General features: G+C 32.2%; 1 protein-coding gene across 1 annotated transcript in view; it reads right to left on the bottom strand.

Annotated features, from left to right (window-relative positions):
• Positions 1 to 9,987, bottom strand: part of LOC133537884 (activin receptor type-1C) — a 59,925-nt gene extending 49,938 nt beyond the window's left edge. The window contains exon 1 of the mRNA XM_061879005.1: positions 9,882 to 9,987. Within this exon, the coding sequence (XP_061734989.1) occupies positions 9,882 to 9,951 (70 nt within the window). The 5' untranslated portion in view covers positions 9,952 to 9,987. The remainder of the gene's footprint in view (positions 1 to 9,881) is intronic.
• Positions 9,988 to 13,716: the final 3,729 nt, after the last annotated feature.

Here is a 13,716-nt window from a genome sequence, read left to right on the forward strand (position 1 = left end):
GTAAAAATCTAAGTAAAATATATTTAAATCACAACTAAAATGAAAGGTTATGATTCAGAGGAAATTAATGTTTCGAATAGGAGGGTGATCACCGTCCATGTAGTGTGTGTGTGTGTGTGTGTGTGTGTGTGTGTGTGTGTGTGTGTGTGTGTGTAGAGCAGAAGCTGAGGACTAAATCAAGAATAAATAATTGAATAAAACAATGATTCATTAAATAAGTGATTTGTATGCAACTATATTGCAAATGGAAGTCATTTACTGTTAAGAGTTGCAATATTGAGGAAAAAATATCTACATTTTGACGGAATTTTATTTTTACAAGATTAAATACTTTAATAATACAACAAAAAATAAATAATATAATTAAACAGCTTATTTCAATCAATCAATCAATCAATGTTTACTTATATAGCCCTAAATCACTACTGTCTCAAAGGGCTGCACAGACATATGCAGCCATATCCCAAATAAAAGACATACTGTTAAATGTAATATTGAGGAAAAAGTCTTGATTTTAACAAAAATGTTTGTGATTTTTACGCTAACAATTACATTAAAATTGAATAAATACAGTAATTAAGTAGCAGATCTATACAAGACTATACATTTCTCATATAAAAGTTATATACTGCTACTAGAATGAAGTTACAATATTGAGGAAAAGCTTGAATTTTAACAGAAAAATGTTGAAATTTTACAAAATAAATCATTTAATGATAAATACAATAGTTAAACAGAAAATCTTTAAACAAACTAAAAGTATGTCAAATAAAAGTTGCATACTGTTACGTGAATAAAGTTGCAATATTGAGGAAAATGTCTTCATTTTATCAGAAAATGTAACTTTGCAACAATACATTGTTTCAAAATTTTTTTTATTAAAATCATTCAGAAAATAAAGAGAAAAATTGCATGCAATAAATACAAAAATGATCAATTAATTTATAATCAATTAAAACAATTCATCTAAAAAATATAGTAATCAAATAGCTAATTTGTGGGATACTATTACAAATAAAAGTCATATACTGTTACAAGTTGTAATATTGAGAAAAAGTCTTAATTTTGATGGACATTTGTTATGTATTTTTACAATAATAAATAATTAAACAAATGAATAATCAATCAAAAATACTATAATTAATTAGCTTATTTGTATGTAACTGTACCACAAATAAAAGACATATACTGTTACAAGTTGTAATACTGAGGAAAAAGTCTTGATTTTAACACAAAAGTTTGTGATTTTACACTAATAAATAATTACATCAAAATCTAATAGAGTAATTAAATGTCAAATCGATGTAATATTATAAATATCTCAAATAAAAGTTATGTACTGCCACTATAATAAAGTTACAATATTGAGGAAAAAGTGTTCATGTTAACAGAAAAATTGTGATTTAAAAGAATAAATACTTTATTTTAAAATAAACTTGACCAAAATAAATACAGAAAATAAATAGGAAATTTGCATGTAATATAACTATAAATATCTCAAATAAAAGTTGTATTCTTTTACAAGAATACAGTTGCAACATTCATTTTGACACAAACATTTTAGAATTCTGCAACAATAAATAATTGAATAAATTAATTAATCAAAATAAATAAATCATTTAAATAGCTTATATGTATGCACCTTTATCATAAATAAAAGTTACAGACTGTTACAAATGACAATATTAAGGAAAACGTCTTAAGATTGTAATTTTATGAAGATGAATCATTTAAATAAAATAAATACAGTAAGTAAATAGCAAATCTAAAAATATGAATACCTTATATAAAAAATGTACACTGTTACAAGAATAAAGTTGCAATTTAATTTTCACAGAAAAATGCATTTTTACAAGACTACAAAAATTAATTCAAATAGAACTATCTAAAATAAATAAGTACAATAAATAGCTAATTAGCGTATAATATAACTATAAATATCTCAAATAAAAGTTGTATACTGTTAAAAGAATACATTGGCAATATTGAGGAAAAAGTGTTATTTTAACTGAAAATGTTTGAAATTATATATAAAAAAAAATTCAATTAAAATGAAAATTAATTAAAATAAATACAAAAATGGGTTGGGGTTGTTTGGGTCTGTATTTTATAATTAAATGTACTTTTAACCTGCTTCTTTAAAATAGAATAGCTTGTACTTATAGTTGGTATGTGCAATATGCATTTTGCAAATAAACAAGATTGTTTTTTAAAATCTCACATAAAAATTCAATTTTATGAGGAAAAAGTCATAAGAAAATGCTATGAAAAATAAGTTGCTACGTTACAATATTGAGGAAAATTAAAATATATTTTAAAACATTATTTTACCAAACCAATCGTATGACAGTAAACTGTCGCTGTGGCTTGTGCAGCCCTTTGAGACACTTGTGATTTAGGGCTATATAAATAAACACTGATTGATTGATAAAACTTATTGTAGTGTGACATAATATGACGATAAAGTTGCAATTTTATAAAAAGTGGTGAGAATAAACAATATATATGTAGTTTTAATATGAGGGCAGGAAAGGACCAGGTGATAGTTTCTATGCATGTAATAAATGTTATGCACTAGATTATTATTCACTAGATTACAATAGGTGTACTGTGACAAAATATTGTGGAGGAATTTTTTTTTAGAATTTTTAGAATAAAGTGCTATTATTATGAGGGGAAAACAGCGTAATTTTACAAGAATAAGTCATTAACGAGAAAAAGTAAGTAAAAAGGACAATTGCTTCATCACAGAACTTGAAATATCCAACATTGCCAACATAGGTCGGAATTCTCTAAAGAAAGACTTCAAAAGTTGCAAGAATTTTTTTTTAATTCAAGAAGAGTTACAAAAAGAGACAATTGGCACGATATCAAACCGATTTCTGTGAAAATGCTTAAACGAAAAATTAAAATGTATGTTGGAGTTCGGGTGTTGTTGGTGGAGGCAACAGTGATAAAGTCAGCTAAAATAAATTGTGTTAACCTTCCTGTTGTGTTAGCTTTCTGTTACCATCTCTTATGTTAACGGGTCGGTTTTGACCCATGTCTTAAATCAGCTGTAAAATACACTAAAAACAATTATCTATCATCCAATTTGTTTCTCATCTCTTGGTTACCTTGTTAGGCTTCCTTATCCTTGAAAATATTGGTTTTAATATTTTTGGTTCGGGCCATTGGGCCTTTTTTTGTCAGTATACCCCTCGATTTCGATTTTTAAAAATGGTAAAACGAACCTCAAGAGAATCATATAAATAAAAAAAAAGTTGTTGTGTTACCTAACTATTACTAAGGGGTATTAGAACACATCTCTTAAATAAATGTGTTTTATTTATTTTTTCATTTTAAGAATTTTAACTATAGTAACATCTATGGTGTTACGGGTCAATTTCGACCCATATATATTTACTTCAACAAAAAGGCTAAAACGTATTTTTTTCGGCAACAGAAATCCAACATCAAACAAACAACAACCAATCAAGCAAATGAAACCAAGAGAAATAGATTACTAGTTCCAAAACTAATAAAAAAACAAAATCAGAGTGGCAAAAAGTGACACTTTTCGTGTCCGTCTTTTGTTTGTTTTTGTACAGGATTACAAGGTAAAATGAGAATCCACTAAAGCTCACATGATTGGGAGAGGAGCTGGCTGTCAGTGTGTTCAGTTTTGGCTCTTATCATTGCTTTATCATCTTATTTTTAGAACTGGGTCGAAACCGACCCTAACAACACCAAGTGCATAATTTCTACCAGAGCATTTTATAATTTAGTGGAAAAAATTAAAATGTTTTATTTTGTTGACAAAGAGGTTCCTGACAAAGTCAAAAAGCCTTGATGCAAAAAAATAGATGTATGTGGTGCTTTTATGCATTTAAAAACTAAAACGGGTCGGTGCCGACCCTAACACAAGACAAAGGTTAAAAAAGGGGGCAGATAAATATAAGAATATTATTCTTTCATCTGCTGCTTTGTGATCATGGAAATGTATAAAAAACAAAAAAACAATGAAAGTGTGAACTGTACGTTCCTTATGAAAGGAATAAAAAGAAGTAATGAAAAATGATGATGATAAGTACTGTTACAAAATATTGTGGGGGGGGGAAATTGCACTTTTTACAAGAATACAATGTTATTATTATGAAGGGAAACCTAATTTTACAAGAAATAAAGTGATTTAACAAGAACAACTAAGTAAAAATGACAATTGCTTCATCATTTATCGTGGTTTGATGTCAATAACATTACCTTTAAATTTGGAAAAGACTAAAATGCATGGTATTCAGTAAAAATAGAAAGGTAGAAGTTAGTTTATTCATAAAAAATGTGCAAATTGAGAAGGTGTCTGCAATCAGATTTGTGAAAGTTGACATGGAAAGCTCATATAGTGCATGTGATAAATAAGGTATCTAAAAAGGTAATTATTTTTGAACAAGGTTACATACAGTTTAATGTGTAATTCAATGAGAATGTTATATTGTTATTAATTTCATCATGCATTATGTCTGACAGACAACAGCATAATTTTACAAGAATAAAGTCAACAAGGAAAAACCAAGTAAAAATGACAATTGCTTCATCATGGTGTCCATGGGGAGGATAATGAAGCACATTTTGAAAGATGCAACATGTCAGAGAACACAAAGCCATTTAAAAACTTCCAATACTACCAACTTGTGCTATTATTAATATCTTAATGCATTATATCTGACGGAAAACAACCTCATTTTTCAACAATAAAGTCAATAACAAGTAAAAAACAAGTAAAAATGACAATTGCTTCATCATGTATAACAACACTGGTGTCCATGGGGAGGATAATGAAGCACATTTTGAAAGATGCAACAGGTTACAGAACACAAAGCCATTTAAAAACTTTCAAAACTACCAACTTATGTTGTTATTAATATCATCATGCATTATGTCTGAGGGGAAACAACATACATTTACAAGAATAAAGTCAACAACAAGGAAAAAAACAAATAAAAATGACAATTGCTTCATCATGGTGTCCATGGGGAGGATAATGAAGCACTTTTTGAAAGATGCAACAGGTTACAGAACAAAAAGCCATTAAAAACTTCCAATACTACCAACGTGTGCCATTATTAATATCATCATGCATTATGTCTGCAGGGAAACAATCTCATTTTACAAGAATAATGTCAAAACCAAGTAAAAATGACAATTGTTTCATCATGTATAACAACACTGGTGTCCATGGGGAGGATAATGAAGCACTTTTTGAAAGATGCAACAGGTTACGGAACACAAAGCCATTTAAAAACTACCAACTTGTGTTGTTATTAATATCATCATGCATTATGTCTGAAGGGAAACAACATCATTTTACAAGAATAAAGTCAACAACAAGGAAAAACCAAGTAAAAATGACAATTGCTTCATCATGGTGTCCATGGGGAGGATAATGAAGCACATTTTGAAAGATGCAACAGGTTACAAAACACAAAGCCATTTAAAAACTTTCAAAACTACCAACTTATGTTGTTATTAATATCATCATGCATTATGTCTGAGGGGAAACAACATACATTTACAAGAATAAAGTCAACAACAAGGAAAAAAACAAATAAAAATGACAATTGCTTCATCATGGTGTCCATGGGGAGGATAATGAAGCACATTTTGAACGATGCAACAGGTTACAGAACAAAAAGCCATTAAAAACTTCCAATACTACCAACCTATGTTGTTATTAATATCATCATACATTATGTCTGCAGGGAAACAATCTCATTTTACAAGATTAATGTCAAAACCAAGTAAAAATGACAATTGTTTCATCATGTATAACAACACTGGTGTCCATGGAGAGGATAATGAAGCACTTTTTGAAAGATGCAACAGGTTACAAAACACAAAGCCATTTAAAAACTACCAACTTATGTTGTTATTAATATCATCATGCATTATGTCTGAAGGGAAACAACATCATTTTACAAGAATAAAGTCAACAACAAGGAAAAATTACGTAAAAATGCCAATTGCTTCATCATGGTGTCCATGGGGAGGATAATGAAGCACATTTTGAAAGATGCAACAGGTTACAGAACAAAAAGCCATTAAAAACTTCCAAAACTACCAACTTATGTTGTTATTAATATCATCATGCATTATGTCTGAGGGACAACAACATAATTGTACAAGAATAAAGTCAACAACAAGGAAAGACCAAGTAAAAATGACAATTGTTTCATCATGATGTCCATGGGGAGGATAATGAAGCACATTTTGAAAGATGCAACAGGTTACAGAACACAAAGCCATGTAAAAACTTCCAAAACTACCAACTTAAGTTGTTATTAATATCATCATGTATTATGTCTGAGGGGAAACATCATTTTACAAGAATAAAGTCAATAACAAGCAAAAATGACAATTGTTTCATCATGTATAACAACACTGGTGTCCATGGGGAGGATAATGAAGCACTTTTTGAAAGATGCAACAGGTTACAGAACACAAAGCCATTTAAAAACTTACAACTTATGTTGTTATTAATATCATCATGCATTATGTCTGAGGGACCACACCAACATAAATCTACAAGAATAAAGTCCACAACAAGGAAAAAACAAATAAAAATGACAATTGCTTCATCATGGTGTCCATGGGGAGGATAATGAAGCACATTTTGAAAGATGCAACAGGTTACAGAACACAAAGCCATGTAAAAACTTCCAAAACTACCAACTTAAGTTGTTATTAATATCATCATGTATTATGTCTGAGGGGAAACAACATCATTTTACAAGAATAAAGTCAATAACAAGCAAAAATGACAATTGTTTCATCATGTATAACAACACTGGTGTCCATGGGGAGGATAATGAAGCACTTTTTGAAAGATGCAACAGGTTACAGAACACAAAGCCATTTAAAAACTTTCAAAACTACCAACTTATGTTGTTATTAATATCATCATGCATTATGTCTGAGGGGAAACAACATAATTTTACAAGAATAAAGTCAATAACAAGGAAAAACCAAGTAAAAATGACAATTGCTTCATCATGGTGTCCATGGGGAGGATAATGAAGCACATTTTGAAAGATGCAACAGGTTACAGAACACAAAGCCATTAAAAACTTCCAAAACTACCAACTTATGTTGTTATTAATATCATCATGCATTATGTCTGAGGGGAAACAACATAATTTTACAAGAATAAAGTCAATGACAAGGAAAAACCAAGTAAAAATGACAATTGCTTCATCATGGTGTCCATGGGGAGGATAATGAAGCACATTTTGAAAGATGCAACAGGTTACAGAACAAAAAGCCATTAAAAACTTCCAAAACTACCAACTTATGTTGTTATTAATATCATCATGCATTATGTTTGAGGGACAGCAACATAATTTTACAAGAATAAAGTCAACAACAAGGAAAGACCAAGTAAAAATGACAATTGCTTCATCATGGTGTCCATGGGGAGGATAATGAAGCACATTTTGAAAGATGCAACAGGTTACAGAACACAAAGCCATGCAAAAACTTCCAAAACTACCAACTTATGTTGTTATTAATATCATCATGCATTATGTCTGAGGGGAAACAACATCATTTTACAAGAATAAAGTCAATAACAAGCAAAAATGACAATTGTTTCATCATGTATAACAACACTGGTGTCCATGGGGAGGATAATGAAGCACTTTTTGAAAGATGCAACAGGTTACAGAACACAAAGCCATTTAAAAACTTACAACTTATGTTGTTATTAATATCATCATGTATTATGTCTGAGGGTCCACAACAACATAAATCTACAAGAATAAAGTCCACAACAAGGAAAAAACAAATAAAAATGACAATTGCTTCATCATGGTGTCCATGGGGAGGATAATGAAGCACTTTTTGAACGATGCAACAGGTTACAGAACACAAAGCCATTTAAAAACTTCCAACTTATGTTGTTATTAATATCATCATGCATTATGTCTGAGGGACAACAACAACATTTTACAAGAATAAAGTCAACAACAAGGAAAGACCAAGTAAAAATGACAATTGTTTCATCATGGTGTCCATGGGGAGGATAATGAAGCACATTTTGAAAGATGCAACAGGTTACAGAACACAAAGCCATGTAAAAACTTCCAAAACTACCAACTTAAGTTGTTATTAATATCATCATGTATTATGTCTGAGGGGAAACAACATCATTTTACAAGAATAAAGTCAATAACAAGCAAAAATGACAATTGTTTCATCATGTATAACAACACTGGTGTCCATGGGGAGGATAATGAAGCACTTTTTGAAAGATGCAACAGGTTACAGAACACAAAGCCATTTAAAAACTTTCAAAACTACCAACTTATGTTGTTATTAATATCATCATGCATTATGTCTGAGGGACAACAACAACATTTTACAAGAATAAAGTCAATAACAAGCAAAAATGACAATTGTTTCATCATGTATAACAACACTGGTGTCCATGGGGAGGATAATGAAGCACTTTTTGAAAGATGCAACAGGTTACAGAACACAAAGCCATGTAAAAACTTCCAAAACTACCAACTTATGTTGTTATTAATATCATCATGCATTATGTCTGAGGGACAACAACATAATTTTACAAGAATAAAGTCAATAACAAGCAAAAATGACAATTGTTTCATCATGTATAACAACACTGGTGTCCATGGGGAGGATAATGAAGCACTTTTTGAAAGATGCAACAGGTTACAGAACACAAAGCCATTTAAAAACTTACAACTTATGTTGTTATTGATATCATCATGCATTATGTCTGAGGGACCACACCAACATAAATCTACAAGAATAAAGTCCACAACAAGGAAAAATCACATAAAAATGCCAATTGCTTCATCATGGTGTCCATGGGAAGTATAGTAATCACTTTTTGAAAGATGCAACAGGTTACAGAACACAAAGCCATTTAAAAACTTACAACTTATGTTGTTATTAATATCATCATGCATTATGTCTGAGGGACCACAACAACATAAATCTACAAGAATAAAGTCCACAACAAGGAAAAAACAAATAAAAATGCCAATTGCTTCATCATGGTGTCCATGGGAAGGATAGTAATCACTTTTTGAAAGATGCAACAGGTTACAGAACACAAAGCCATTTAAAAACTTCCAACTTATGTTGTTATTAATATCATCATGCATTATGTCTGAGGGGAAACAACATAATTTTACAAGAATAAAGTCAATAACAAGGAAAAACCAAGTAAAAATGACAATTGCTTCATCATGGTGTCCATGGGGAGGATAATGAAGCACATTTTGAAAGATGCAACAGGTTACAAAACACAAAGCCATTTAAAAACTTTCAAAACTACCAACTTATGTTGTTATTAATATCATCATGCATTATGTCTGAGGGACAACAACCTAATTTTACAAGAATAAAGTCAATAACAAGTAAAAATGACAATTGCTTCCTCACAAATAACAACACTGGTGTCCATGGGGAGGATAATGAAGCACATTTTGAAAGATGCAACAGGTTACAGAACACAAAGCCATTTAAAAACTTTCAAAACTACCAACTTATGTTGTTATTAATATCATCATGCATTATGTCTGAGGGGAAACAACATCATTTTACAAGAATAAAGTCAATAACAAGGAAAAACCAAGTAAAAATGACAATTGCTTCATTATGGTGTCCATGGGGAGGATAATGAAGCACTTTTTGAAAGATGCAACAGGTTACAGAACACAAAGCCATTAAAAACTTCCAAAACTACCAACCTATGTTATTAATATCATCATGCATTATGTCCGAGGGAGCACAACATAATAGTATCTTCCTCCAGCCATGTGTTCAGTGTCAGTACATCAAAGACATGGAAGAAAGTACTTGTGGTTGAAAAGTACCTGAGTTGCGCTGCAGCAGCCACAGGAAGATCCACGCCGCGAGGAGGCTCAGCTGGGCGGGTGGAGTCATGGCAAGAACCGCATGGGCTCCCTCCGGCTGGACGCGGCTTCTCTGCAGGCAAACAAGCGGCATGGACGCTAAGAACTCCCCCTCCAGGCGAAAGCACGCGCGCGCATGCGCACACGTCAGGGAAAGTGGACGACGCAATAAGTGAAAGCTTTGCACCCCCCCCCCCTCCCCCCCCTAAGAGGATTAGAAGCGAAAACCACTGATGGAGACATGTGAAGCAGTGCGCGTGCGTGTGCGCGCGTGTACATTGGGTAGACTTGCACAATATTAAAAGAATATAAAACATGAACGCAAAATAAAAATAAAAAAATTCACATGCAGAAAACAATGAAAATACTTAAAATTGATGAATAAAATTGAACTTTGGCTTTTATTGAACATTTGTTGGCAAAGACAGCGATGAGTGAAAAAGGAACTTTGTTATTAAATATACATTTTTTTTTATTGAATAGTGTTTCTCACCTTTGTCAACCTGGCACTTGCAACTTTCTTTGGCCCCATGATGGCTTATTTTCTGCTCACATTAGAAGAATATGAACACATTATTTATAGTTTCACATGCAGAAAACAATGCAAATACTTAAAAATGCAGAAAAAAATGGAATTTTAGCTTTTATTGAACATTTGTTGGCAAAGACGGCGATGAGTGAAAAAGGAACTTTGTTATTAAATATACATTTTTTTTTATTGAATAGTGTTTCTCACCTTTGTCAACCTGGCACTTGCAACTTTCTTTGGCCCCATGATGGCTTATTTTCTGCTCACATTAGAAGAATATGAACACATTATTTATAGTTTCACATGCAGAAAACAATGCAAATACTTAAAAATGCAGAAAAAAATGGAATTTTAGCTTTTATTGAACATTTGTTGGCAAAGACGGCGATGAGTGAAAAAGGAACTTTGTTATGAAATATACAAATATTTATTGAATTCAATAATGTTTCTCACCGTTTTTATCAGCCTCGTACTTGCAACTTTCTTTGGCCCCATGATATCTTATTTTCTGGTCACAAGATTAGAAGAATATGAACACTTTTTTTTTTTTTAGACTACTTATAGTTTCACGTGCAGAAAACAATGCAAATACTTAAAAATGTAGAATAAAATTGAACTTTGGCTTTTATTGAACATTCGTTGGCAAAGACGGCGATGAGCAAAAAGGGAACTTTGTTTCTAAATATACAAATATTTATTGAATTCAATAGTGCTTCTCACCTTTATCAACCTGGTACTTGCATCTTTCTTTGGCCCTGTGATGGTTTATTTTCTGGTCACAATATTATAAAAATATGAACACATTATAGTTTCACATGCAGAAAACAATGCAAATACTTAAAATGCAGAATAAAATTTAACTTTGGCTTTTATTGAACATTTGTTGGCAAAGACGGCGATGAGTGAAAAAGTGAAGTGAATTTTGAAGTGAATTATATTTATATAGCGCTTTTCTCTAGTGACTCAAAGCGCTTTACATAGTGAAACCCAATATCTAAGTTATATTTAAACCAGTGTGGGTGGCACTGGGAGCAGGTGGGTAAAGTGTCTTGCCCAAGGACACAACGGCAGTGACTAGGATGGTGGAAGCGGGAATCGAACCTGCAACCCTCAAGTTGCTGGCACGGCCACTCTACCAACCGAGCTATACTTTGTTTCTAAATATACAAACATATTGAATTCAATAATGTTTCTCACCTTTTTTATCAGCCTGGCACTTGCAACTTTCTTTGGCCCCATGATAGCTTATTTTCTGGTCACAAGATTAGAAGAATATGAACACAACATTATTATTTTTTTAGACTACTTATAGTTTCACATGCGGAAAACAATGCAAATACTTAAAAATGCAGAATAAAATTGAACTTTGGCTTTTATTGAACATTCGTTGGCAAAGACGGCGATGAGCGAAAAACGAACTTTGTTATTAATTGTACAAATATTTTTTAATTGAAGTGTTTCTCACCTTCTTTATGAACTTGGTACTTGCAACTTTCTTTGGCCCCATGATGGCTTATTTTCTGGTCACAATATAACATACATTTTTTTAAGAGTATTTATAGTTTCATATGCAGAAAACAATGAAAATACTTAAAATTGATGAATAAAATTTAACTTTGGCTTTTATTGAACATTTGTTGGCAAAGACGGCGATGAGTGAAAAAGGAACTTTGTTTCTAAATATACAAATATTTATTGAATTCAATAGTGCTTCTCGCCTTTATCAACTTGGTACTTGCATCTTTCTTTGGCCCTGTGATGGTTTATTTTCTGGTCACAATATTAGAAAAATATAAACACATTATAGTTTCACATGCAGAAAACAATGCAAATACTTAAAATGCAGAATAAAATTTAACTTTGGCTTTTATTGAACATTTGTTGGCAAAGACGGCGATTAGTGAAAAAGGGACTTTGTTTCTAAATATATAAATATTTATTGAATTCAATAATGTTTCTCACCTTTTTTTATCAGCCTCATACTTGCAACTTTCTTTGGCCCCATGATGGCTTATTTTCTGGTCACAAGATTAGGAGAATATGAACACATTATTTTTTTTTAGACTACTTATAGTTTCACATGCAGAAAACAATGCAAATACTTAAAAATGCAGATTAAAATTGAACTTTGGCTTTTATTGAACATTCGTTGGCAAAGACGACGATAAGCAAAAAAGGGAACTTTGTGATTAAATATACAAATATTTATTGAATTCAATAGTGCTTCTCACCTTTTTTTGCTCGTATCGGACCAAGATCAGATATCAATTTCGGTGTAGTACAATATTACAATTAAATTTGGTTTTAAAAAGTCTAAAAATAGTTTCAAGAATAAATGAGAAACAAAAATGTGAACATTTTACGTATTGAGAAAGGGGCTCCAAATACAAGTCTGGTCGGGGCCCCAATTTAGCCAGGTGCAGCCCTGCTTGTGGTGTATCGGTGTTGGTTAATAAGAACTACAGAGTCAACCAGTGATGATGTCATAGAGGTGCGGCGAAACGGGTGGAGAATGACTTCCTAGTGAGAGTAGTTTTATAATAAAGAGATGTTAACAACACTGAGATGCAGGCAGTTTATTAATAACACGACATATAATAATAATAATAATCATTAAAGCTGCAAGCAGCGATGGACGGGACCGACTTTTGCTGGTGTTTCCTGCCTTTACCCATTCAACATATCTTTACCTGCACATTACCTACCTACCCTGCATCCTGGGGTCACACTGGTGCTTCTTTCTTTCACCCATACATGCTGGTGCTTCCTGCCATCACCCGGACAACATATCTTTACCTGCACATTACCTACCTACCCTGCATCCTGGGGTCACACTGGTGCTTCTTTCTTTCACCCATACACGCTGGTGCTTCCTGCCATCACCCAGACAACATATCTTTACCTGCACATTACCTACCTTCTCTGTATCCTGGTGTCAAACTGGTGCCTCCTTCTTTCACCCAGTCAACTTACCTCTACCTGCACATTACCTACCTTCTCTGCATTGTGTGGTCACGCCGGTGGTTCCTGCTTTTAAGCGGCCATCTTGAGACGGCAGCAGCGCAGCAGTACTTTGAAGGCTTGTAAAATCAAAACCGGAGCAGTTAGAAAAACTCTTTCGTCTACTTTTAATCAGTAGAGTTCAATCTCTCTCCTGTAGTAGTTTGAAGCAGACACAATGAACGCGCTCAGAGGAGATAATGTTTGAAAAAAGGTGACAGGTTTTTACAAAACTTTTGTTGATTTTTGCTGAAAGATGTCAATGAA

Source organism: Nerophis ophidion, linkage group LG19, assembly GCF_033978795.1.
Source record: "Nerophis ophidion isolate RoL-2023_Sa linkage group LG19, RoL_Noph_v1.0, whole genome shotgun sequence".
Classification (NCBI taxonomy): Eukaryota; Metazoa; Chordata; class Actinopteri; order Syngnathiformes; family Syngnathidae; genus Nerophis; species Nerophis ophidion.